We start from the raw sequence: 27,965 nt of genomic DNA on the forward strand, positions 1-27,965 counted from the left end.
AGTTTTCTTATTCCATATCTTCTGTGAACAAGGTTTTAACAGAGGCTTTCATAGTCTCAGCAACCAGTCAATGAGATGATTATGCCTGCCAGAGTGCATTAATTAATAAGAGCTCAAGAGACAATTAGTTTGGGCCTAAGCACTCTACACATTCATGTGTACATCAAAAGTAATACTACATACATTATGATGTTCTTTTGTTAGGTAGATAAATCAAGATGGAGATACGTGGATTTGCCTATTTGAACTTAGCCTCTGGGTATTGACTAGTGTCAAAATAGGCAACTTACTTTGCCTCTTCCAAAGTAAGATTTGGGGATAGCTCCAAAAAGTCAAATTGCTTTTGAACACAGAATGTTAAAGACCAAAAAGGAGGAAATTCATTTCAATGCATTGAACATTGTCTATACAGCAGGGTTAGTATATAAATCTAGCATTAGTAGATTTATGTCTACTAATACTATGAGGTTGAAAATAGTAATTCCAGGGCTTATCTTGTTATAATAGGAGTCCAGGAATCACATGGAAGCAAAACAAAACAAAACAAAACAATGTATTTCTAATATGTAATGAAAGACCTTATGTCACCATTAACTTCCTTTATGAAAATGGTAATTCTATTTCTCTGGAAACATTTCAGAAATAATAGCATTTTCTTAAAGGAATTGTTGAATTACAGCATGTGCTATTAATTACAATAAATAATCTCATAAAATCCCACAAAAAAGAATCTAATTCCTCACAAAGAAAGTGGTAAAGCCATAAAAGCCATATGTATAAAGAATGGGACCTAGTCCTCTATAACATCCCAGACTTCACTCTAAGGTCTCATAATTACATGTTTACCCACATGCTTATAATTTATAGACTTTGGCAGAGAGTTTCAGATATTCTTTACTTCAGGCAATTAGGTTGAAAGGTGATGAGTTCCTTGTTTGATCCAGAAGCTTATATTCTGCAACTTAACCCTATTTCACAGCAATGCAACACTTACCCAAAACCCATATTGAACCATTTTGTCAGGAAATACTTAGATAAATATTTATAGGGTTCTAGTACTAAATAGAAAATGTTTAAAGCCATGTTGGGTTTAATTTACTACTTTAATAACAGAAAGCTTTTTTATTATGCTTTATTGTATTACTTCAAATGAGAAATTATTGATGAAATTTTTGGTAAGTTTTTTGTTTTTAAATTTAGTGACCAAGGAAGATCAGAGGGAATAACATTGAAAGGACTTTTCTATGGGTCTGCCAAATACAAAACCAAATTAAAAAGTAACTTAGAGGAAAATAAAATTCTTAATTCTTTAAAATTCATTGTTCTGTGGATAGCTGTCTGAATATAAAAATATGTGATCTGTTGCCTTTAAAATCTAGGACCCCTATCTTACTTTTAAAAGGAATTCAGAACTGTGTATATTCCCACAAAGAAAGTGAGAATTCTCACTATAATTACTATGTCAAAAAGGAAGATTGTTTAAAGAACGAATTAATGGCCAAAAGAAAATGTATCAAAGTGAAAAACATTTAATTAAAGACTGATTTGGTGATTTTATAAAAGCAAAATCCCAGCTGTCCTGTCATGTTACCTCTACATATATCAGTATGTATCTCTTAAGAATTATAGACATTAGGGGCATAGACATAGCCTGGCTCAGTCGGTTGAGTGTCTGACTTCGGCTCACTTCATGATCTCTCGGTTAGTGAGTTCAAGTCCCGCCTCGGTCTCTGTGCTGACAGCTCAGAGCCTGGAGCCTGCTTCAGATTCTGTGTCTCCCTCTCTCTGCCCCTCCCCTGCTCATGCTCTGTCTCTCTCTCTCTCAAAAATGAATAAACTTAAAAAAAATTTTTAAAGAATTATAGGCATTAACTTACAAAGATATAGTTTCTAAATCAAAACAGAAAATTTGTGGGGTTATTTTTTCTGTTTCAGATAATTTTTCAATCCATGGTGTCCTCATTACTTCAAAAATAGATGATTCTTTTGTTGAATTATAACAATGTGAATCTGAATACCTCAAGGTGTTGTTTCTTTGTGTATTTATGCATATTTATTAATTTTATTGACTCAGTAGCTTTTTAACAATTAGGAAAAAAAAAGTTTATTCTAGAATGTAGGTCTGCTCCCAAGTGGGTTTTGTTATTCTAGAGTAAGTAAAATATAAGCAGAAATATTAGCAGTAGAGAGTGATATAATATATGAGCTGCTAAAGGAAGGATTAAGGTTCTAGTTTTATTTCTTGTAATAACTGGATGGATGAAAAGTTATAGATATCGAGCTATATGTAAGTTCACAATTCTAAAATTATGATAGAGATCATTGATTTGTCATAATTTTTGTACTTTCTGAAATCATCTTACCTGTCATATTGGATTTCATGAAAATATAAATAAGAAAGATTCACAGGAAAGGGAAGTAACAATTTTAATTTTTTAAAAGTGAGACCCAATTGTATTTTATCCAAATTCAGACAAGCTTTTATCTCAGAGGCCACTACTCATGTTCAATAAAAGAAGTACCTACATTCATATAGCTATAAAGTTAACTGCAGTTAAATCTCAATATTATTTTATATTTTGAAATTAATCTATTTTTGCTACTGATTTTCAGTCATTGTGGTTTTGTTTGGTATTATTTTTTTGGCCCGTTAACAAATCCTTTAATTTAATAGGGATGAGATTCAGAGAAGAGGGTCAAATTTGTTAACTTCTTTAAAACAGTATTGCCAAAATGTGCAGAAGGACAGTAAATGAAAATCAGCCCAACAAATGCTTTATAAAACATGATCCATGCGTTTAATGTGTTTATGTTATCCCTGTACTTTGTGGAGAACCCACATCTGGTTGCAATTCTCAGAAAGCAGAGTGCCAGGCCTCAAGGTAAAGGTAAAGAAATGTAACCTCTGTTTCTCTTTGTAAAGTTCTTTACATATTTTTATTAAATCAATACTTACACTACATAATGTCAGTGTCTACCAACATTGATAGTATTCTTCACTTTAAAGAAAATTGACGATAAGAATTATAAGGATTGATTTTATATTTTGGTCAACAGATTTTCCACATGACATATGACCTTGCCAGCGCGGTGGTGAGAATTTTTAACCTCATCGGCATGATGTTGCTCCTGTGCCACTGGGATGGCTGTCTTCAGTTCTTAGTCCCACTACTGCAGGACTTCCCACCGGACTGCTGGGTGTCTCTGAATGAAATGGTTGTAAGTAATTCGTATTATTTTATACTCTGCGTATTCAGTGTTTTGCCAAAAAGTTCTAAGTATTTATGTCAGAATGGTCTAATTTCTTCTCTGTAAATGTTTGGAGAAAACTTAATTTGGCTTTCATGGATGTAAAATAAAATGTTCTATTGCTTTTTCTACAACTAAATGTCACACGAAATGGTTCTGGGGATGTATATGTTACAGGATCTATTTTTAGGTATCTTAGTCTGTGAATACGGAAGACATTTTATTTCAAAGGTACATGTACACTCTCACATACATATAATCGTGGTGCAATGTTCTTCTAAAACTACCTACTGCTTGGAATAACTCCTTTCTTTCAACTTGATTTTGGCATTTACTGTGCTTGAGACATGCAATTCTAGGTGTTGTTAAAACATATAGAGATGTGTTCATCAGTACAGGCGCAATGAGATCTGTGTGATGTGCATGATATCTCAGATAGTACTTTTTGCTAGGGAAGACAGGGAAAGCTTCATGTTGAAAGTAAAGCCTTTATTTATTTTTAATTTTTAATTTTTTATTTGAGTATAGACATGTTACATTAGTTTCAAGTGTACACTTTACCCTGAAAGATATTTAAATATTTAAAAATCTGGTAAATAAAAATTTGATTTACACAGGTATATTCACAGTCACATTTAAGGCTAAGGACATGTGTTCTTTTTAAAAAACATGCATTTTGATCTACATTATACAGTACTTACAAAGGAATTGAAACACTAGTGAATATTTTTAATTTATATATTCACAAAGATTTGTTCTCCTTTGATGTAAGTTCTCATATTTCTTCATATATAGCATTTTAATTACATTAATTTAATAAAATATTGTTTAAGTTACCTATACTTTGGACTAGACTTCTCTTATATGTGACATTTTATGGAAGATAAATTTTATGAGACTTTCACAAAACTTTAACTTTGGCATAAATCAAATACCCCCTTTTTTTCTTGAAGTGTTCCATATTAATTTCTGGGCTTATTATTATAGAAATGACATAGACATCTTAAGAACATACATTTTTTTCTTCTAACAACAATAGCTCAGGGTTCATATTTGAAGAAAAGAGTGGTTTACATCACGTGTTAAGAAGTCTGGTTTTCTTTTCTTTCTCTCTTCGTGACTACCTGTTTTCCTCCCTCCTTCCTACCCTCCCTCTCCCTGCCTTCTGTATTCTTTTATCTCCATTGTTTGGGACTTTATAATCACCTGGATCTCTCCTTCATTTCGTTTGTACCTACTTAAATGTCACTGCCTCACAGAAGCCACTGTGTGACCACTCTGTCTGCTATATAGGTAATATATATATATATATATATATATATATATATATATATATATAATATAAATATATATAAATATATTTATATTTTTATTATTATTATATATATAATATAAGCCAACTGGTTTATATTTTATCTTAAAAATATTTAGTAACACTCACACACACACACACACACACACACAGTCTGTGATTTATATTTGTCTGTGTCTCTACACAGAATGTCAATTCCATTAGGTCAAAGAATTTGTCTGTTTTGTTCTGTACTTAGTGCCTAGAACAGTGCCTGATAGAGTAGTTTATTGTAATCTAGCCTCATTATTGAAAGTTCATTGGAGAAATACTTGTTCTATTTTTGTTTCTGCACCTAAACATTAAAGCAAGCATTTGATCCAGTCACTTTTCAAAACTATGAAACCTTCTTGGTTATAGGTCTGTCTGATTGTTACTTATCACTGAAGGAAAAATTATGAAGACATTATTAAGATATTGGGGGATGGGGAGAAAAAAAGCAACAGCTCTTATATTCTAGCTACTAACAGAGTGTATAGTATAAAAACACTACTGCTACTACCAAAGGATGATTCTTCACCGGCACCAACTAATATTTAAGTTAGCAAGTAATTATTGTCTAAATTTCTCTTAGGTATCTTTCAGGAAAAATAGCAATGGTCTTCATTAAAATAGTAAAATGTTTATTTGGGGGTGTCCATAAAAGGCATATACTTGTGTAATTGTAATATAGAGCAATATGCCACTTAATATATCCAGTGCTAAGCAAATTTAATGAAGAAAAGTTTTAGTATCTTGATCATTTTTAAATGTGTCTGCATGTGCTCTTTGTGAGTTTGTGTGTTTGTATTTAACATAGTCAAACTTTTATTATTATATCTTAATGTCATACAAAATACCTTTCCAGAGTTTACGGGTTTTTTTCTTGCATCTTTTTTGAGGGGCAAATTTACTTATGAAATCAGCTCTTTCTTTCACATTTATTTGACAATATTTTCATGTTTAATTTTAATGTCAAGGGTAGGAAACAGTTAAGTCTATGTTCAACCCTAGAGACCGGATATATTTTGTGACTATTAGTGATATGAAGGTGATGACCATTAAAAAGACAATTTTCGTATCTATGGGGAATCCCCATGGTGTCACTTGACCTTGAAGATATCATTTTTTCTATCCTAAAACTATCAAATTCTGGAAAGTCTTCCATCACAACAAAACAAAGTGTATTTATACAATAAGGGACTCATAAAGAAGTAAAAATCCAATATAAGATAAAAGCACCTGACATGTATATATCTTGCTTACTGTATACAAGCCCCTGTGCTTTGAAATACACTTGTAATGGGGCGCCTGGGTGGCTCAGTCAGTTAAGTGTCTGACTTCGGCTCAGGTCATGATCTCGCAGTCCATGGGTTCGAGTTCCATGTCGGTCTCTGTGGTGACAGCTCAGCGCCTAGAGCCTGCTTCTGATTCTGTGTCTCCCTCTCTCTCTGGCCCTCCCCACTCACACTCTATCTGTCTGTTTCTCTCTCAAAAATAAATAAACATTAAAAAAATTTAAGAAAATAAATACACTCGTATTTCGTCCTCATAGCAACAGAATGAGTTGAGCACTGTTATCTCCCATTTGACAGTCCAGAAACCTGACATTTTTAGAGGTTAGTAGCTAAAGTTTAGCTAAACTTTAGCTAAAGCTAAAGGTTAGTAGATCAATGGAACCAAGATTAGAATGCTGTCTATCAGACTCTGTAATTTCTGTTCTAAAACACATTAGAGTATCTTGTTGCATAGATTGTAAAAAGATAGTTAAGGAAAGTAATGGCAAGAAATGAAACCTGTAGTCACCCCAGTTGCATTAGAAAGTCACTCGAAAGTCAGCATTTGAGCTCTGACACTAAATAAGACGGATATGAGATGTAGATGTAGGACAAGCAAAATCAGATTGGGAAGGCAAAAAGTGAGAAGCCAGGATAGATGCAGACATGATTATTAGTCATTCTTGGCAATTATACTATGACAATTATACTATGACAGTTGACATTGATACTAAATAATTTATGGTAAAGATTAGAGTGTTGGACAGATTCTTTACACCCTCCTTCTTTTTCATATATTGCATTCCTAAATGATTTATATTCTTAAATATTATTTTAAATCCTCCTTAACCATATTTTCATGTATATGTATATACTTGTCTCTTTATATGTATTTTCAATCTTTCTTAAACACATTTGTATTTATATCTTTATCCTTATCTGTATATCACCAGCTAGTTACCCACATATGTCCTATAATGAGAAATTCAGAATAATGCAATAACTATACTGTATCGATAACTGGTAATTTGTTCTTTATATTTATATTCTTATGTTAACTGTTTCTAATCTGCAGTTAAGTCTGTAGATGTAGTTCCAGTTCCTGTCAGCTAACTCCTTTGCAGTCTTTAAAAATTCCTCACTGAAAGAATTCTTTAAAAGCTATTTTTTAAAAGCTCAAACACCAACCACAGAGGGCTACTTGAATTCATGAGGTGGGAGATATTGACTTGCAAAATCCAACTTAACCAGGGATTTATCTTGCTCTGCATTTATTTTTAATATATCCTTTCATATAGAATATTTCATTCAAGAAATATTTGAGTTATAGAATTCTGCCTAAATGAATATCTTGGATTGGTCAGATAATTAATATCTAATAAAATTAATTTTGAAAATCTTGTCATTCTCATATTTTGTGATTATGTTTTTAGGTATATCACACTAAAATTATAATAGCTCATTATTAAACTGATTAGAGATAATAGTTTTTGGTTTATATTATAAAATCATGAAATATTCATTTTAAAAACCTAACAAAGTAAAAACTATGATGCATTTTGAATTTACATATTAATTTTGACATAATTTAGGGAGTGACTTTACAGAATAAAGAAGGATTTGCAGCTAAATAATATGTTCCTGTAGCTGTGTTTCTCTAACTGAAGTCTGCAGGTTTATTCTCAGGGAGTCCATGGGTTTTCTCCCAGTGATTTGTGAATGCATGCATATATATTGGTGGTAGTGTGAAAGGTTACAAGGTAAATCTTTTATGAATCTACAATCATCTGAATGCCCTAAATATGGAGTCTGGTTTTGCTTTTTTTTTTAACCTTATTTTTTATTTTTTAAAATTTACATCCAAATTAGTTAGCATATAGTGCAAAAATGATTTCAGGAGTAGATTCCTTAATGCCCCTTACCCTTTTAGCCCATCCCCCCTCCCACGACCCTTCCAGCAGCCCTCAGTTTGTTCTCCATATTTATGAGTCTCTTCTATTTTGTCCCTCTCCCTGTTTTTTATATTCTTTTTGTTTCCCTTCCCTTATGTTCATCTGTTTTGTCCCTTAAAGTCCTCATATGAGTGAAGTCATATGATTTTTGTCTTTCTCTGACTAATTTCACAGCATAATACCCTCCAGTTCCATCCACGTAGTTGCAAATGGCAAGATTTCATTCTTTTTGATTGCCGAGTAATACTCCATTGTATATATATATACCACATCTTCTTTATCCATTCATCCGTCGATGGTCATTTGTGCTCTTTCCAAACTTTGGCTATTATTGATAGTGCTGCTATAAACATGGGAGTGCATTTGTCCCTTTGAAACAGCAGACCTGTATCTCGTGGATAAATGCCTAGTAGTGCAATTGCTGGGTCGTAGCATAGTTCTATTTTTAGTTTTTTGAGGAACCTCCATACTGTTTTCCAGAGTGGCTGCACCAGCTTGCATTGCCACCAACAATGCAAAAGAGATCCTCTTTCTCCACATCCTCACCAACATCTGTTGTTGCCTGAGTTGTTAATGTTAGCCATTCTGACAGATGTAAGGTGGTATCTCATTGTAGTTTTGATCTGTATTTCCCTGATGATGAGTGATGTTGAGCATTTTTTCATGTGTTGGTTGGCCATCTGGATGTCTTCCTTGGAGAAATGTCTGTTCATGTCTTTTACCCATTTCTTCACTGGATTATTTGTTTTTTGGGTGTTGAGTTTGATAAGTTCTTTGTAGATTTTGGATACTAACCTTTTATCTGATATGTCATTTACAAATATCTTCTCCCATTCTGTCAGGTGCCTTTTAGTTTTGCAAAACTAAACTAAAAGGCAATGGACAGAATGGTTTTGCTTTTCTAGTTGAAGTACGTTGCGCCATATAAAATAATTCTGGCTTATGGGCTTAATGATTAATGATCCATTTCTATCAAATGAAGGGTAAATGACATCATATTAAATGTTGTACCGAATTTTCACCATAGTCAAAATGGAGAGATGGACTTGAAAACTAAGTCACTCCTTACATAGCACACAATTGTATTGTAGTGTGTGAAACTAATCTGCAAAACTAGTGCCATAATAACACTAAATTTACATTGTATGCAACTGTTGGGTTTCAGCAAAACATTATCCATCACAGTGAATTTATTTTAGATATGCTTATTGATTTATTATTTTGTTAGTATTTGATTTGTAAATTTATGTTTTTTAACCTTACAAGAATTATAAGGATAAGAAACATATCTAGTTTTCTTGTTATATTTGTTTGAGTAATACCATAATCAAAATAATTTAAGCCAACTCATTTATTATATTGTTTATTATATTTTTCATTTATTTATGCTATGTTTTATTATGTATATATTATATGATGGTTTATTATGATGTTTCATTTTGTTGTGATTTGAAGGAACATGTGCATTCCTCATCTTGAGGGATGCTATTCTAGAGGGCAGACAGTATGTCTTAATCAGTGTCTGCATGCCCCACAAATCCTATGCCAACCTTGCATATGTTGCTAAGTAAATATTAGTGGTATATACTAAAAAGGTAATTACCTAGCGTATGTGAAAATTATATGTAAAGAAGTTATTATGTTATGCATTTATTTGTTCTTCCTTGGATAGTTTTTGCTTTAGTAATTTGTACATCAAATTATTTCTTCAAAGATAAGTAATCACTTGGCAGCTCACGGACAATATAAAAATACCCAAAATTTGTGAAGCTTATATAACTTATATAACCATACTAAGAATATCAGAAAATAAGATATATAAAATGTCTCAAAGTGTCTATTTAATAATATCTGTTTGGAGAAAATAAGAGATTTGATTGGAAAATCTAGATTACTACAGAATTTCATTTTTATTTGAGACAATGGATCTCAGATTATTAGTGTATTACTAATAACCAAATGGTCACACACTCCACATTCTCTAACTCTCTTCCTCTGATGGGGTCCTCTGCTGGTTATGGTCAGTAGGCTCTGAGTGCTAGTATCATATTTCACTCATAGGTCTAAGCATTGAAAAGCTGGTTTGCAACCCTCCAGTTCTTTTTTTTTTTCTCCCCTCTCTCTCCAGAGGCATCCTTTTAGTTTGCAGTCCACAACATAACACAGCTTATCCTGATTCATTTAGACAACAGAATAGGAAGGGAAAAATCTGGCGGAATTGAATTTAGAGACACACATTCCGGAATCTCCTCTAACATTAAAACTTCTAAGATTTTAGGCAAATCACACAACGTTCCTGTAGTTCAACTATGAAATGAGTGTGTATTATTTATTCTTTCATTTAGGTAATTTACGGAGTACTTGCTTTGGGCCAGGCATTCTCTTTGGCACTGAACATACATACACTAGAGAATGAGGATGTTTCTGCCCTCGTAGGGCTTACACTCAAACAAGCTTTCATTCACTCCACGTCATTCTAGGTGCAGAAAACTATAGAGTAGAGATTTAAATTTTTGATTTTCTAATCTAAGGGAATAGAAAATTATGTGCAAAAGCCCTTAATATGCATTTGAATTGAGGCCTCTGAAATGTACGCACTGCCCAAACACTCCTAAACAAGGAGAAAGTGCTAGCTAAATGCTGCCCTCTTCCTTGCCAAGCTACATACACCTGAAAGTGTAGCCATTCTTACAAACCACTTTTTTTGTTTTCCTAATGTAGCAGCCCAGAAAGCACTACTTTTTTCTAATTCACACAAGGGTGTGGTAGTGGCAGCTTTGTGTGAATTTAGATAAAGTCTATGAGGAGCATAAAAAAAAGACGGGAGAGACAAAATAGAGACGCATTTATTTCAACTACAAATCAGCTGGATTTGTATCCGGAATCTTCAATAGACTGGGGACTGAGACAGGTCAGTCACTTCTAGCTCACAGACTGTAATGACCAAAATGAATGTGTTTTGGGGGCACTTGGGTACAAAGAATTGTTTATTGGTATTCCCTGTTTCAAGCAAATGATTTGGGGAAAAAAACGGGATTTACGTTGCTTATATGCAAATCCCCATATACAAGTAGAACATTGGAACATTGAAATGTGAGATATTATCTATTGATAGTCTAAAAAATATATAAAGACAAAATTAAAATAGGTTCACTTTTTGTTTTACAAAGCCCAATTAACTAGTTAAGTAATGATTCAAACAATATAACCAAGATAATATAACTAAGAATGAAAGATAGATCTCTCCTCTCTTGAAGTCTAGCTAAGTGTTTTTGATTTGAAATTCTATAAATTGGAAATTGTATTATTATATTGTTGACTTTTTAAAAATAGAATGTATTGCCTTAACAGAATTTTTTAAAAGTCCTAACAAAGGTAACTAATTTGCTGACAAATCACTATGTAGCTTTACTGGGAAAAAATGCATTCATAGCTCCTATGAGTTAAAATAATAAAGTAGGTCAGCAGCCTGCTGAGTGTTGTGATTCTACTTTGCCATCCTGGTTTCTGCCTATTAGGAAAGCCAGCCTGGTGACTGTTCTCTATTGGATAGAAACACGACCTCATCGCAAAAGTGAAACAGTTCACATACTGCGTTCTTCCTTCTCAGACATGTATATTTTTATGGGAATGAACATATGGAAATGAATTCTGATCTGGTATTTTGTTTTCAAATGACATGTGCATTTCAGAAAAACTTTAAAATGAATTGTAGTTCCTTAAGAGAGAAAGATAAAGGATATTACTTAAACTATATATTTTCTCAGACTATGTTAAATTTCTCTAGCAATAATAAGACCAATCCATAAATTCGAAACGTTTTTTCCCCCCTTATTTGGACTGCCTCTTAAGTTTTAAGCAATGAATAGTTAGAAGAAGCACCATACATTAAATTACGTTATCTAACAAGAGACACCTATTAACATTGGGAAAAGAAACCAAATATCTTGCAGTCCAATATTTTCTCTAAATACACATGTTAGGAAAACTTACATGAAGGTAGTACAAAGTACATGTATCATATTATCTATTCTGAATGACATGAAAACATATTCATTCCCATTTTACAGATGAAAAATCTAACTCAGCGAATGGTTACCTGGTTTAAATAAAGTCAGAGGCAGGCAATATGAAATCTGTATTTCCCTTTGAATTAATGCCAACCCTACCATAGCATTCTACTTCACGGACAAAGAGTTTCAGTCATAATCAACTTTCAATTCATGTTGACAGAGAGCAACTATACATTAATGGTACCACTAAAAGAACTTGCAATATATAAGAAAATATTTGAAAAACTCATTGTGTTTTTTATGTGTATGTTGGTTAAGGTTTCTCCTTTTGCTGCTGCCATAAATCCAAAAGAACCTGGGATGCCTGGGTGGCTTGGTCGGTTAACCGTCCGACTTCGGCTCAGGTCATGATCTCACAGTCTGTGAGTTCGAGCCCCGCGTCGGGCTCTGTGCTGACGGCTCAGAGCCTGGAGCCCGTTTCAGATTCTGTGTCTCCCTCTCTCTCTGCCCCTCCCCTGTTCATGCTCTCTCTCTGTATCAAAAATAAATAAACGTTTAAAAAAAATTTTTTTAAATCCAAAAGAACCTGGTAAAGAAATTGTATCTTCCCACTTATTCTGAATTTCTCACTTAGATTTCACATGAGAAATATTGTTTTAAATTGATGGAGTCTGGAATAAAATAGTAACATTGTTTTCAACCTGGGAATCAAGAGAATAGCAGATGAATTATTTCTGTCGTATTAGTTCATGTACAGATATATGGATATCAGGTAATTCATATGAATGCCCCCTCTTTCTAAAAAGACCGATGTTATATCTCTCTCTTTTAAAGAAAAGAGAGACTTGCAGAGACCTGAATTATATAGATTAATTCACCTATATTCATATAATTTTTAGGACAAGATATATAGTTACTTCCCAGAGTGGAGGGCTCTCTACAATTTTCTTCCTTTCTTTCTTTCTTTTTTCCATCCTATTTCATCTTTTCTTTTCTCCGCCCACTACCACTGACCTAAATATGCTATCCCAGAATGTGATGCAGAATCAGAGGTGACATGAAGAAAGCCATGTGATAAGTGAGGGATGTAAGAAAAGAATAGCAAGAACATTTTCTAAATCTTAGCATGAACATTTTCACAGTCCCATTATATACCCCATCATTTTCGAGAAGTATTTGGTTGTTTTTAAAGATGTAATATATTCTGGGAATGAGTAATTCTATGAAAAAAAATTGAATTTGGCTCATGAATCTTTAGTTTATTTCAGTTATTTTACATATATCCTTACAACATTCCAACGAGCGTAGGCAATTTCTCCGATAAAATCTTAAAAATATGTGCTAGAATCATTGGCTGGACTTCTCTATGCTTTGAGGATATAGCAGTGGGTCCAATGTGATCAACATTTAAGTACTCTTCTGGTATTACCAGCCAGGTGCCTCAGAAACAGGGCTCCATGTAAGCAATGGTTAATTAACACCTGGCTCTGTTGTGCAATATGCTCTCTCATGCTCCATGCATAGAGTTATGAGTGAGTCCATCTATGGACCGTAAACATTTCTTCTAATTGTATAAATATTTCTTCTAAGCTTGATAATGTATGAGCTTGATAATGATGAAAAATTAGGAAACTGTGTAACTTGACGTCATATTTTTGTAATTCATAAAAAGATATATAACAATGAGCCATAATATATTTTCTATATTCCATTAGCATTTTCTAGAGCATATTAAATTCAACAAAATTTTTCTCTAAATATATTCTAAAGATAGGAATAAATATTAATTAAAATGTCTACTTATAATGTACACCAAAGTATATATATATATACATATATATACATATATACATACATATATATATACATATATATATATATATATATATATATATATATACACACATACACGCAGAGTATCTGTTAGCCTTTGCTATTGTGATCAATGTAATAATCTAAGATCCTGCAAGTTAGGAAAGGACTTTCAGTAGAAAAATCTTTTATTTCAATTGTATTAGAATGAAAACATAATTCAGTTAGACCATTTCAATTTGCCACCAACTATGTTTTGGTCCTTTAGATAATTCTTTAAAAACTATTGCATTTGTTCTAATGTCAGCTATTGATTGATATTTTTAAAAATTTACTTAGTTAAATAAAATTATAAGATGGTTGGGAAAAATACCATTTTAGGTGGTACCCATTACTAGTTCCCCATTGCTCCCAAACTAAAATTAAAACATTATTGCTCCATTAAATGATGGCTACATTCTTCTTCTTTTTTTAATGTTTATTTATTATTGAGAGAGACAGACAGATAGCTCAAGTGGGGGAGGGGCAGAGAGGGAGACACAGAATCCAAAGCAGGCTCCAAGCTCCAGGCTCCATGTTGTCAGCACAAAGCCCGACATGGGGCTTGAATTCACAAACTGTGAGATCATGACCTAAGCTGATGCTCAACCGACTGAGCCACCAAAGCACCCCTCTTCTTCTTCTTTTTTTTAATTTGAGAGAGAAAGAGTACACACATGCACGTGAGCAATAGATGAGCAGAGTAAGAGGGAGAGAGAGAATCTTAAGCAGGGTCCAAGCTCAGTATGGAGCCCAATGCCTGGCTTGACGCAGGGCTCTATCCCATGGCCCTGAGATCATGACCAGAGTGGAAATCAACAGTTGGACACTTAACCAACTGAGCCACCCAGGCATCCCAGATGATGGCTACATTCCATCTATCAATTTCATAATTTTGCTCTCAACTCGGTCATCAATTCTTAAGGAAAAATTAAAAAAAAAAACACAGTAGTTTGACACACTAAATATTAGGCAAATCAGATTAGACTGTGTATTAATTGACAACATTTATGGAAACATTCTTCTGAGGGTAACTTTCCATTTCACGCAAGAATGTTATTATTTATCTATAATTTGTTATTTTATCGGAACATTAGAAAGTTAAAAAAAAAAGCTCGTTAGAGAAATATGAAAAAGAGATTCAAACACATATAGGTTTTTATACAAAGAAGCATACAAACATGGAAACCTCATACAGGATAGATCTGAATGCTGTTTACATGTGAAAATTTATGAGAGTAACATGTTCTAAAGTATTCTAATGTATTTCTCTCTCCTTTAGTTTATATCGTACTGCATTGTGTGAAAAGACCAATTGTCATAGTGGCTTAATATTCTGTGGGAATTAAATGACCACAAAAGTTGAGAGAGAAACAAGAAGGAGAATACACAAATTATTTTACAGAAGAATGAAAAAAAATGGAATTAGGAGATAGGAGTCAAAGAGCTAATGCAATATAGGTAGATTGCCTTTTCTTCTTTCAGCTGTGTTCCAACCATGCAGGCCATTTGGCATTGTCAATAGGTGTCTTTGAATCTGCTCTTTCTTCCAAATGGAAAAAACAAAACAAAACAAACAACCAAAAAACTTATACCCTTTATCATAGCCAACTGTTGTTTAATATCTTAATTCTAGATTTCTTTTTTCTGAGCAATATTCTTTTTTTTTTTCTTCTTTTTTTTTTAAAGAGCATACACAGGAAAGGGAGGAGCAGAGATAGAGACAGACAGATTCTTACGCAGGCTCCATTCATAGCGCTGAGCCCAATTCAGGGCTGGATCTCACAATCCTGGGGTCATGACTGGAGGCAAAATCAAGATTTGGATGATCAACCAACTGAGGCACTCAGGCACCCCACTAAGCTATATTCTTATTAAGATCTTTTATGTCTCATCTAGTAAGTAAACAATATGTTTATGGGTATATTTCTGCCAACTTCTTTTCATAATAACCTATTATAATTTCTGTAACAGTTGTAACTTCTACCACATATCCTAATATTTAGTATATGTAATCAGGTATTATTACTATTTGGTTCTTTATGCATCTGGTAGTTTTGTGACATCCATTCACAACCATGCTCAGCAAATTGTCTTTATTCAGTCGTGAATAAAGAATGGATTATTTACAGTGTCATATTTTACAAAGCTTATTTGTCTTTTAAAGGTACTTTTACATATAACAACCAATGTTATAAATATATTATGAATAGAGAAGGAGACATTAAAAATATCTGCTCAAGGTCAAATAAAATGTTAATGACAGAAGTGGATCTAGGATAGCAGTCTCCTTACTTGTACTGTTTCTTATTTCCCATTAATGAAAGAATGAAGATTTGTTGGGACACCTGGGTAGCTCAGTTGGGTAAGTGTCCACCTTCAGCTTAGGTCATGATCTCATGTTTCATGGGTTCGAGCCTCGTGTCAAGCTCTGTGCTCGACAGCTCAGAGCCTGGATCCTGATTCAGATTCTGTGTCTCCCTCTCTCTCTGTCCCTCTCTGCTCATGCTCTATCTGTCTCTCTCAGAAATAAATAATAAACATTAAAAAAAAAGAATGAAGACTTGTTGGAAACCTTGAATGAAGAAATCATATGTCCAGGTGATTAGTAAAATAGAAATCCCCTTCTCCTTTATTATTTTCATGATATAGAGCTTACCAAAACCTTTCTTGAGGGACTAATTTGAAGGATAACCATAGCAAAGCCTTGGATTTCCAATATTCTAGGCAGAATGCCTTAAATCCTAAAGTAAATTATAAAATTAGGTAGGTGAAAATTTATGGTTGAAATATGACTTTTTGAAAAAAATTGACCTAATTGGAGGAGTACCTATGTCAAATAGGCATACACCTACTAGAAATCTAGCATGCTGGAGAAGACTGAAATAAAGAGTATAAAGAAAACATTAACAGGGGTGCCTGGGTGGCTTAGTCGCTTAAGCTTCTGACTCTTGATTTCAGCGCAGGTCATGATTTCACAGTTCCTAAGTACAAGTCCCACTGTCAGTGTGGAGCCTGCTTGAGATTCTCTGTCTTTCTGCCCCTCCCCCACCCTCTCTTTCCCTCTGTCTCTCAAAATAAATAAATAAACTTCCAAAAAAATTAATAAAGAAATATTATTAAAGGGCATACTAGAAGGTGCTAAACTAATTAAATATGAGAGGATTAAAAAAATAAAGGGGGGGCGCCTGGGTGGCTCAGTCGGTTAAACGTCTGACTTCAGCTCAGGTCATGATCTCGCAGTCTGTGAGTTCGAGCCTGCGTCGGGCTCTGGGCTGATGGCTCAGAGCCTGGAGCCTGCTTCCAATTCTGTGTCTCCCTCTCTCTCTGCCCCTCCCCTGTTCATGCTCTGTCTGTCTTTGTCTCTAAAATAAATAAACATTAAAAAAATTTTAAAAAAATGTGAGAGGATTCATGGCACACTCTAGCACTAGAAAGCATATAGGCGATGGAGATGAATACTTATTCTCCCTAATGCCCAGTAATGATGAAGTCTTGACTTGCCTAATTCACAAAATTTGATTTCCTAAAGTACAGCAGAAATGACGAGAGTCCACTCCAACCAAAATTGAAGAATTTATTCATTAGGGTTAAGTGTTAAGAACCTGAAAGGAAGAGTGCTCAGTCAGTTAAGCATCTGACTCTTGATTTTGGCTGAGGTCATGATCTCATGGTTCATGGGTTCCAGCCCCATATTGGGCTCTGTGATGACAGCATGGAGCCTGCTTGGGATTCCCTCTCTCCCTCTCTTTCCGCCACTCCCCTGCTCACGCTCTCTCTCAGGCTCTCAAAAATAAATAAACTTAAAAAAATGTTTTAATCAAAGAATCTGAAAGAAAGCATGCAAGTAATCTTAAACTAAACAAGAGAAATGGTATTATAAAGGGTTAAGCATGGTCAAGCTCTGGAACCAGATTGCTTAGATTCATCTGTTTCTACCACACTCACTAGCTGTGTAACCTTGAATAAGTAACTTAATCTATTTGTGTCCTAGTTTCTTCATCTGTAATGTGGGGATGATAATTATATTTACTTCATAAAGTTTTGAAGTAAATGGAGGAGCTTATGCATGCCAAATATATTGAAGAGTTCTTATTACATTTCTGTGCTCAATACACATAAATTATTATTAATAGTTGTAGTTATGTATAAGCCAAAATTGAGTTTTCTTGTCTATAAATTTGTTCATAATTCTCCCATTTAAAAATGATTTGATGTAGCTTCAAGTAGAAGCAGATATACCATACAGCTAGAAATATTAAAAGGCACAGAAAGAAAAAGTTTATAATGCATAAGCCTTGTTAAAGAAATCAACAGAATTTGAATGTAACTTTGCTTTTCTTTTCCTTCCTCCTACAGAATACTGGAGAAAATGGTTTGAACCCATTAGAGTAGCTATGTATAACATTTAGAATGAAAGAAACTTTAATGGCATTTAGTAATAGTTGGAACAAAGACAGGAAATGGATAGACCCTTCACTTGGGATCCATGGCATAATAATAAATGACAGAATGTAAGTGGAGTATTTTCAGTCTTGTTTAATAGCATCTACTGTGAAAGCAGAATATTGTAAACTGAATACACTGTAATAAGCTCTAGGCAAATTGAATTCAGAGTCAATACTTTTGTATTTTAAATGAGCTCAATCCCCTGGCCCATGCCAATTGTACCTTAAAATGGTGATATCTTGGAGAAGATATGATGGACTGATTGCATAGGGTCTTTGATAAACCGTGAAAATGGGGAAAAAACTGGTTGTCCATGCTATATGTAAATAATGTTTGGATTTACGATGAGAAAATGAAGAAAGGTGCTGAAAATTGTAACCTGATATGTTTGATGTTATTTTTCTTTTATTTTTTAATGTTTATTTACTCTTGAGAGAAAGAGACAAGAGTGTGAGTGGGGGAGGAACAAAGAGAGAGGGAGACACAGAACCCAAAGCAGGCCCCAGCCTCTGAGTTGTGAACACCATCACAGAGCCCGACACAGGGCTTGAACCCACAAATCATGAGATCATGACCTGAGCCAAAGTTGGACACTTAACCGACTAAGCCACTGAGCTGCCCCTGTTTGATGTTAATTCCAAGCAAGACTCTGCACCAAGTAATAAAAGAAATTATTTGTGAGCATCAAGCAAAGACAGTATTTGGTCAGAGCAGGCGCTGGTTTAATGAAAGCAAGTCATACCAGATCAGCCTTCTTATCTTTTTTCTTCTTTCATCTAGAAGATATCATGGGGGAGAGGGGGTGAAAAAAGTCTTGTTGAAAATTTGTTGAAAACCATGCTAAGTACATATACCAATCCACTATGTCCTTTTTGAGATGAAGGTTACATTGGCACATGCACTTCATACCAGGCTTTCTGCAGACTTCTTTATAATATTTTATAATTAAATATTTGGACTAACAGAAAATAGAATTGAGTAGGTTAATAACTGATTGTTTTCTGCTCCCACACCCCAAAATGCAGATTGACTGATATCAACATAGAAGATATTCAGTTGACCTCTGTAAGATATGAGTGTTTTCAACATATTAGTATGATCTGAGAACTTTTCAACATACTGATAATAACCTAGTTGAAGCCATCAAAGATGTGGCTAACACAAAGCAAAAACAAAATGGCTAATATACTGAGTTATAGATTCATATACAAGCACATCTTATGTAAGAGGATGAACTGAGTCTAATAGAATGAATTTTTCAAAACATAAGGTCTTATATTAATATGAGAATACAGGTACAAGACTCAAACGTAGCTCAGCTAAACATGTGAAAAAACATAGGGTTTTGATGACTGTAATTTCAATATATGTCAATAATTCTGCCCATGTTAATGAAATAGAAAATCTAACCAACCGTATTTTATGAGAAAAAAAATGTAGTTTAATTGTGGGCATCAGTTTCTAAGATCTTTTAATTCTACGGCCAATTTTCTTTCTGACTAGAAGGTATCTAATTATGTCTTTGAAATGTAAGTGCTCACTGGTTATCTACTTTTATTCCGGAAATGGGGCTTTTAGAACTAATTCAGATCCATTTATGAATTCATTTGTATGTGAGATAAATTAAGGACATTGTGACACATCAATAATTAACTTTGTTTTTCAATAACCACCTTTCTCAAATAACTCACTTGATTATTTAACATAGTATTTAGGTATTAAGAAAGCTTCAAGCACACCTATATATGTAAAAAACTACAAGAGCGTAACAGAGAGAAAGGAATTATGCCAAACTGCGTAACAGATTTTTATTATTTTTACACTTAATCTTTTCAATTAAGTATTGAAAAGGCTATTTGCTTTTCAAAGTGTTTTTCCTTGTGGTACATCTCTTATTGTGTAGCTGAATTTAGTTCATGAATTTATATCACTCATTATGATAGATCAGTAATGAACACACCTTGATTGATTGAGAATCTTAGAAGCATGTGGCTCTCATTTCGTAGACTATTAACATCTTGTCTTACAAATACTTATTCTATTTTTTGTTATTAGTAGTAATAAGAAAATATTTAAAATTATAACAAAAATATCCTTGTAGATTAGTCATTTGCCAGTTTCCATTTGGAGCACAGAGAAAGAGATTGACTTATTGTTTAACTTGTGGGAAGAAAGCCAGAAGTTGTGTATTTCTCAATTGACTTCAACAAAAATAATGCCATATCTAGGATACTTGCACTGCATCTGCTTGTTCCATCGCTGATTATTTTCATTGCAGCCAAACTATGGAAACTTGAACTGAAGTTTTCAAAAAAATGTGTATCTTTTTTTTTAAGTAAAAGAGATAACAGGTTATAAGTTAACTCATTCTCTCTATGAGTCTTTCATTTGTGAAATTCCATTTCATTAGAGAATCCAGAGCAAACCTTGGAGGAAGGTGTTAAAGCTGTATGAAATAAACAACCAATCAACTAAACCCCTGTAATGCTTCTCATTAATATTAACAAAACATGCTATACAAAGCCTATAAAGGGGGAAAATGTCTGAAATTTATTCTAAAAAATAATTCTTGACGAAGGATTAGTGCTGAGTCAGCCCAATCCAGTGCCCCATTCTGTGCCTCTTTGTAGCTTATTATAGTTGAATATACAGTGGTGGTCCCTAAAATCTCAATTACCAAATAGTAATTTAATATAGTTTATAATATTCCATTTAACATGACAGGAAAGAAAAATGTTTCACCGACTTTTGAAACCAGTAATTACCAACTACTATAAGGGTCAAGTAGCTCAACGAAAATAATGAGGAAATTTTATTCTCTAAAAATACTATTTAATGTATAAATGTTACTGTACATAAAAAATTCTTTAATCACATGGCAACTTGAGACTATCAAGTTGAATACCTTTTGAAAAATAAATAAATAAGAAAATGCAGTCAATTCCATTAAAGGTCATTACCCAAGCATTGTCTGACCTGACCAAACTGACTTTAAAATGGAAAGAACACTCAAAGGCCTGCAGGAGCTAATCTAGTGATATAGATGTGTGAGTTTGACCATATATAAGACAAAAAACATCCTGTTGCTTCTAATGAACTAGATAAGACTTATTCTCTCTAAGGGACACAGCCACTTCTTAATTTCAGCTGGTAATTGCCATGTGGAAATTTATGCCCAGTGATGCCCAGAGTTAGGAAAGCTTGATATTCAGATTTTTATGGGAAATGTCATAGTTTTGTAGACATAAAAACATTATAATATAATATTTAATTGTATATACTTATACGTTATTTTACATAATTATTATTATTTTTTTAAATCGTGTATATTCCAAAGAAAAAACACGAGCAAGCCTGATTTCAAGCCAGCAAGCCAGCAGTTTCCGCTTCTCAAATTAATCAATTAGTAAGTTGACACCCTATTGCTTTGCCACTATATGCATCAATTCTTTCAGACTCAGACCCTAACAGAATTATTCCTTTCTCTTCCATTTACAAGAAGGGAAAAATCAATTGATGTTAAAGGCACATGAGGAAGATGGGAGAGTGGGACTTTGTCCACAGTGGTGGCTCATCTTGAACTTATCAGACTGGTTCCATCAATTTGGCTTTCTTTTTACATGAATCTAACTCATTTGACAATTTGTTTCAATAATATGATAAATTATCAGACAGCTATGATTGAAAGAAATGGGCTAGATAAAATTCATAAATAAAAAAAAGACAGACAAGTTAACATTCAAAATTATCCAGGAGAATTTTTGTCATTACAAGGCAAATAATAATAATAATAATAATAATAATAATGCACTTGCAGTTATAATGTTACTGAAAAACAACAAAAAGTCACCAAGCAGAATCTGTTGGGAATGGTTTTCTCAAAATTAGTATCTGTTGTCTTCTTCACTTCTCATGTTACCTCCTGCTGAGAAGTATCTGATGAGCAATCCAGTAATCAATAAATAAAGATCTAGAGCTTTAGTAAACAGTTACATGATTCAGGGGACCTGGAATTCAAGCTTTTGATTCTAAGTATCCCAGATAAAGAAGGGCTTAATTTTAGGGTATATTGCATTCCCCTTATGTCAGTGATAAAATAAAAAAATATATATCCAGCATCCTAAATTTATCATAAGAAAAATGGTCTTCAGTTTCAAGTATGTAAAAGCTGCTTTAAGGCAGTTTTGAGCAATGTAAAAGTCTTTCAAGCTGGACTGAAAAAAGATTTAGGAAAGTATCCTATATACAGTTAAGTTTAACACTCCCTCCCCCATACCACAAGATCGATTTGCATCCACTTATTCAAATGAGATTAGAATGCTTTAGTAGCATTAATCTATCACCTATTTTTTTTTTTTTACCTATTATCTATCTACCTACCTATCTGTCTCTTTATTTTTATACCCAATGATCTAGTGGGAAATTATTGGCAATAAAACAAAGTATTGCCCTCGTGGTTGTCTTATTTTTCCCAGGAAAATAGAAAATAAACAAAATAAAGCCTTTAAAGGGTAATGCCAAGTAGCACAAATCCTGTTAAATCAAAAGCAAGAGAACAGAATGCAGTGCCCTATGTCAAGCAAATCTATTTAAGATGGAACAGTTCTTAGATGCATCTCTGAAAAGATGGCATTCAGGCAGAGAACTCAAGGAATTGAAGGGATGAGTTGCACAAATATCTGGAGGGCCAGTATTCCAGGAGGAAGGGACAATGCATGCAAAGCTGACTCCTATATCTGGAGTAGAGTGAGAGAGGAGTTCAAAAATGATGTTGCAAAGACACTTGGGGCCAGTCAAATCACAAAGGGTCTTGTAAACAATGAGAAGATGTGGGGGGGGGGGTATCCTTTCTAAAATGGATTGCTAAGTGAGACCCAGTTGCCTGTGCTGTGAGAACCCCACAAAGACAAAACACAGAGAAGAGAGTCCTATATTCCTATTTCACAGAAAAAGCTACAGCACCAGGCACTGAGGGGCAGTGATGTGAGCACATGTCTAAGTAAGTTGACAAGCCAGTGGTTTGGGACAAGCGTGGGTGTCCAGAGTAGCACAGAGGTGGCTCTGCATCATGCAAGCTCAAGGCAGCTGGGCAGAGCAATGCACAGCAGCAAGTGAGTTTGACCTGAACTCACAGCAGCGAGTTTGGTCCGGCAATGGGACAGCGGCCACCTGGCACCTGGGGAGAGCAAGGACTCACAGTGGCCTACATAAATAGGCCAGACTGATTTGCAAACACATGTCACATATTCCCTAGCATGGTGGGTAGAAGAGGGGCCCTGACTTTATTTGGTCTTAAAGGTAGGAATGGCTAAGAAATTAATTAGATAAAAATACTAAGCAGACTTCATAGTACTCTAAAGGCAGATGATTTAGTCATTCTTTCATTATGTCAGTCAGCAAGTATTTATTGATTGTCTTGTCTCTGTGCCAAGCACTGTTGTAGGTACAATTATCCTGTCCTGGGAGTTCTACATTTTAATTGAATTTGTTACTATAAAAGAAATAATCGAGGGTAAGCTTGATTTTCTCAAGTATCATGTTCAGTGAAGAGAAACCAAAACAAATGTTTGATTTCTAGCAGTCTCAGACCTTTAGTGATGCTTGAGCTCTGTGATTTATGGTTCTGTCTTAATTATTTGAAGGATTCTCAACATCTTTTCCAAGGTGAAGCTGATTCCTTGTCAATATATATAATGATGTCAAATATTAATGCTTGATTTTTTTTTTTTTTTTTACCTTTCCTTTAATCTCTTTTAATATCACTACCTCCAGGAAGTCTTTGTTAAAAGTACCCTGTGGGGGCGCCTGGGTGACTCAGTCGGTTGAGCGGCCGACTTCGGCTCAGGTCATGATCTCTCGGTCTGTGAGTTCGAGCCCCGCGTCAGGCTCTGTGCTGACAGCTCAGAGCCTGGAGCCTGTTTCGGATTCTGTGTCTCCCTCTCTTTGACCCTCCCCTGTTCATGCTCTGTTTCTCCCTGTCTCAAAAACAAATAAAAGGTTAAAAGTACCCTGTGTACTTGCCTTTATATCAAATGAAATCATGAGGAATCCATTTAAAATGCTGCTACAATTATAAAAATAATGTGTTGGTTAACTGGCTGTTTTCTTTTAACCCTGGAGAGAATCTTTCATGTCTCTATGAGCCATTTGCTTTACCTTTCTCTACTTATACAGTGATGCAGGGGACCTAAAATAACTTCATGGAAACAAAACAGAACTCTGTTCAAATATGAAGGGAGATTTGAATTTGACTCATTTCCCTCTAAAAAAGCAAAAGATAACATGTTTGCAATATGTCCTATTTTAACTTATTATTATTTCTTTTCTTTTGCTAGAAAAAAACCTGTATTAGACAATATTAAATCACTCTATGCATTTAATTTGATGACTGAAGTATCATTTGGTTTGTGACATTTCCCTGATGATATATTTTTTCTTATCTAAAATTTAATTTTATCAATGTGCATGACAGCCACTTTGATATACATATGGGATTGTATTAGAGAAGGATTTATTTGAATCATCTATTATAACTCAGTTTAAGAAAAAAAATACATTCAGGCTTCCTTTGGGTTTTTCTCTCTTCACTCCATCACCTGCTACTTTTCTGAAGAGAAAGCACATTTGAGCTCATAAGGAAAATATTTCTTAGTGATCATCCAGTGAAATTTTGATGAGGGTTGAAAATATAAAATAATTTATTAAATAGAGATAGTGTTTTTAAAATATAATTATGAAATGAGAATGCACACAGATTATCAATTTAAATATATCTTTTATTCATGGAACCTGAGGAGTATTTAGAGCATTACAGAATTCTTTCATGTGATTTCTGTCATATTAGACATTTGATAGCTGTGTATAATTATTTTCACAGTGGTTGCTATGAAGACAGATATAACTTAAATGCATATTCTTTCTGTTGGTAGGGCTAGAAGAAACATATTAGCAATTATTATATGCCAAATTAAAAAGAGTATGCCACTTTCTACTTGGTCCTTTACTTAGTAATTATGCTCTCTATATGTTAGGAACCCTCATGTGCACATCACCTTAATTAATCTTCACCAATTCTAAAGTGCACATTGCTAATCCCAATTAGTGAGGAAAGTGAGGAAACCAGAGCTCTGATTTGTTAATTTCGCCACTACACATGGCAGTGCTGAGTTAACTCAGGTATGTCTCAATCCAAGCCTCAAAAACTCTTTAATGATTTGGCCATTCTGTCTCAACATCTAGGACTTTATCATCTAGTGTCTTAGCTCAGGTTTCCAATAAAAAAATACCTCAGACTGGGTGGCTTAAACAACAGATATTTATTTCTCACAGTTTTTAAGGCTGGAAGTGCAAGATCAAGGTGTCAGCCAATTTGGTTGCTGGTGAGGGCTCTCTCCTTTGTTTGCAGAAGGTTATTCTCTCACTGTATCCTCACTTAGTGGAGAGCACGCTCTCTGGTCTTTTCTTATAAGGTCTTATGACTAATCCCCTCATGAGGATCCCACCCTCGTGACCTCCTCTAGACTTGCTATCCTCCCAAAGCCTCCATTTCCAAATACGATTACTCTAGTGTTGGGGCTTCACCCTATGAATTTGGGTGGGAGGAGGGGAGAATACAATTCAGCCCACACATTCCACTTTAACCCCAGCCTGGCACATCTTTTAGGTGATCAAAATTGGATGTGTCAGCACATTGTTTTTTCATCTGGCTGGTAGCCAGCCGGCCACTGATGATCTTGCCTCCTGGGATTTGCACCCTATGTAATCCCATTCCACATTGTACCGGGATTGCTCTATGTTACCGATAAAGTATGGCAGCAGTAACCCTTCTATCTTGGGTTCTCCTCCTCTCCATCTTTCTGGGATCACTTGGCACAGGGGAATGTGGGGAGCCAGTTTTCATGTGTCAGCTGCCTAGTGGAAAGGCACTGAAGTCTCCTATCAAGAGACATTGGAGTAGCTGAGAGTGGATTCTCCATCCTTTAGTCGATGCCTCCCTGGCTTACTTCTGGACTGACCTTCTCATGAGAGATTCTGAGCCAAAGGCACCCAACTCAGCTGCTCCCTGATTCTCAGAGATTGTTTGAGATAATAAATATTTGTCGCTTTAATCTGCTAAGTTTTAGTGTAATTTGTTACACATCAATAGATAATTAATGCACCTGCTATTGTCTTTTTTTTTTTTTTTTTATCGATCTAGCCAGAGAAGATTCTAAGCCGTTTTCTTCTCTACTGAGAGCATACCTCAATTGGAAATTATTATTCACTTTGATATACTCAAGTTTCAAAGTTGTTTACTGGGTTAAAAGCACAATGTGATACATTTGTCATATACATACCATAAATATGAATGGAGAACATTAGGAAAATATATCCTTTGAAATAATAAAATGTCTTTATTCAAACACTATAAATTTAGAATTTTGGTTATTTGGTGGGAATCAGAATGAAATTTTCCTTTTCATTATCTTTGAAGAACGTATTTCTAAGCAAATTATTTGTAAAGACGAGATTTAAATATATTAAGTAAAACCATTTTCAGAACTTCTGTTGTATAATCACATTGATAGGAAATTTACATTTATTCATGTTGATGACGACACGATGGAACTGGTTCACCTATGTGGCTTGAGTATGTCTCATTAGTTTCTAAAATGTTCATATGCATTAAGTCATTACCCCAATGCATATACTCAAAAATACCTTTGCTGGTGTAATTACCAATTGGTAGTTAAACTGGCAATAGAACTACATTTCTTTTTAAAATACTCTGATTCTGACTTCTCGTCGATTTGGACTGACAACACTCACATGTGTCTAACTGCAGGGATATTTGATGTGTTAACATTAGGGAGGCAACATTATACAGAGCAGACCGTACCGATAGAGAATTAGAGGCCCTGGGTTCTAATCCAAGTTTTCCCTTACTGCACTATTTAATCTTGTAAATTAGAATTATATTCTGTGGCCTCTCCTTACATGTCTGTAACATGAGGAAGTTGGACTATTAGTAGCTAGCCTTAGAATTCTTTATTCACAGAAAAACTGGAGACCATTATGTCAAATAAGTAAACGTGTGAATAAAAGCCTCTGTCTGAAATAGTGGTCCGGCCCTGAAGCCCAGACTTCCCTCCCACCACATCTTTCAAAGGCTCTATTAATGCTGCTGAGAGTATAGTGTGACAACCCAATGACTTAGGTGTTCTCTAGAACTATTATGTGTGTAATATTCCAAAATTATTCAGCGTAAACCAGTTAACAAAATATATTCTGTCACTTGCCGTGGCAAATGGAAGTTGAATGAAGCACTTTTCTTTTGGAGCTCTTGTTAATTTATAATCCCTTCTTTTTACTAGCTTATGAATAAATGATTGCTGTTTCATTATTATTATATTGTAATCCGTGACCTCTGTACTTCAAAATTCAGTGGGTTAATTTAGCCTCCCATATGAAATAAATAAATGTAGCAAGTAACACAGGTGTGGTAAAATGCAGAACTTTCTCTGTGTCTTGAGCAGCAGATGTTTGAACTAAGAAGAACATCTGTAGCATCTCAAGTAGTCTGTTGGGTTTGGGTAATGAATTCTTCATTGGCTATGTGTGCTGGACTTAGTTAAAGCTGATTGGACAAACCCTGAGACTCTGAGTAATCTACTGCCAACAAGAAGTAAAACTGTGGGAATAAGCAGATCTGTGCCATAAGGAGCCTTCTCCACTGACATTCACAGAAGCCATACAGCATATTGCACACAAGTGCTATCTATACATTCTTATAGTCATGTATTTATATATGTATGTTAAATATTTGTAAATATAGAGAAAACTGAAGCTCAAATTCTTTTTTGCT

The 27,965-nt window shown here is 34.3% G+C and overlaps 1 protein-coding gene across 1 annotated transcript in view; it reads left to right on the forward strand.

Annotated features, from left to right (window-relative positions):
- Positions 1-27,965, forward strand: part of HCN1 (hyperpolarization activated cyclic nucleotide gated potassium channel 1) — a 386,411-nt gene that overhangs the window by 213,637 nt on the left and 144,809 nt on the right. The window contains exon 3 of the mRNA XM_042960321.1: positions 3,058-3,219. Coding sequence (XP_042816255.1) covers positions 3,058-3,219 — 162 coding nt within the window. The remainder of the gene's footprint in view (positions 1-3,057; positions 3,220-27,965) is intronic.

Source organism: Panthera tigris, chromosome A1, assembly GCF_018350195.1.
Source record: "Panthera tigris isolate Pti1 chromosome A1, P.tigris_Pti1_mat1.1, whole genome shotgun sequence".
Taxonomy (NCBI): domain Eukaryota; kingdom Metazoa; phylum Chordata; class Mammalia; order Carnivora; family Felidae; genus Panthera; species Panthera tigris.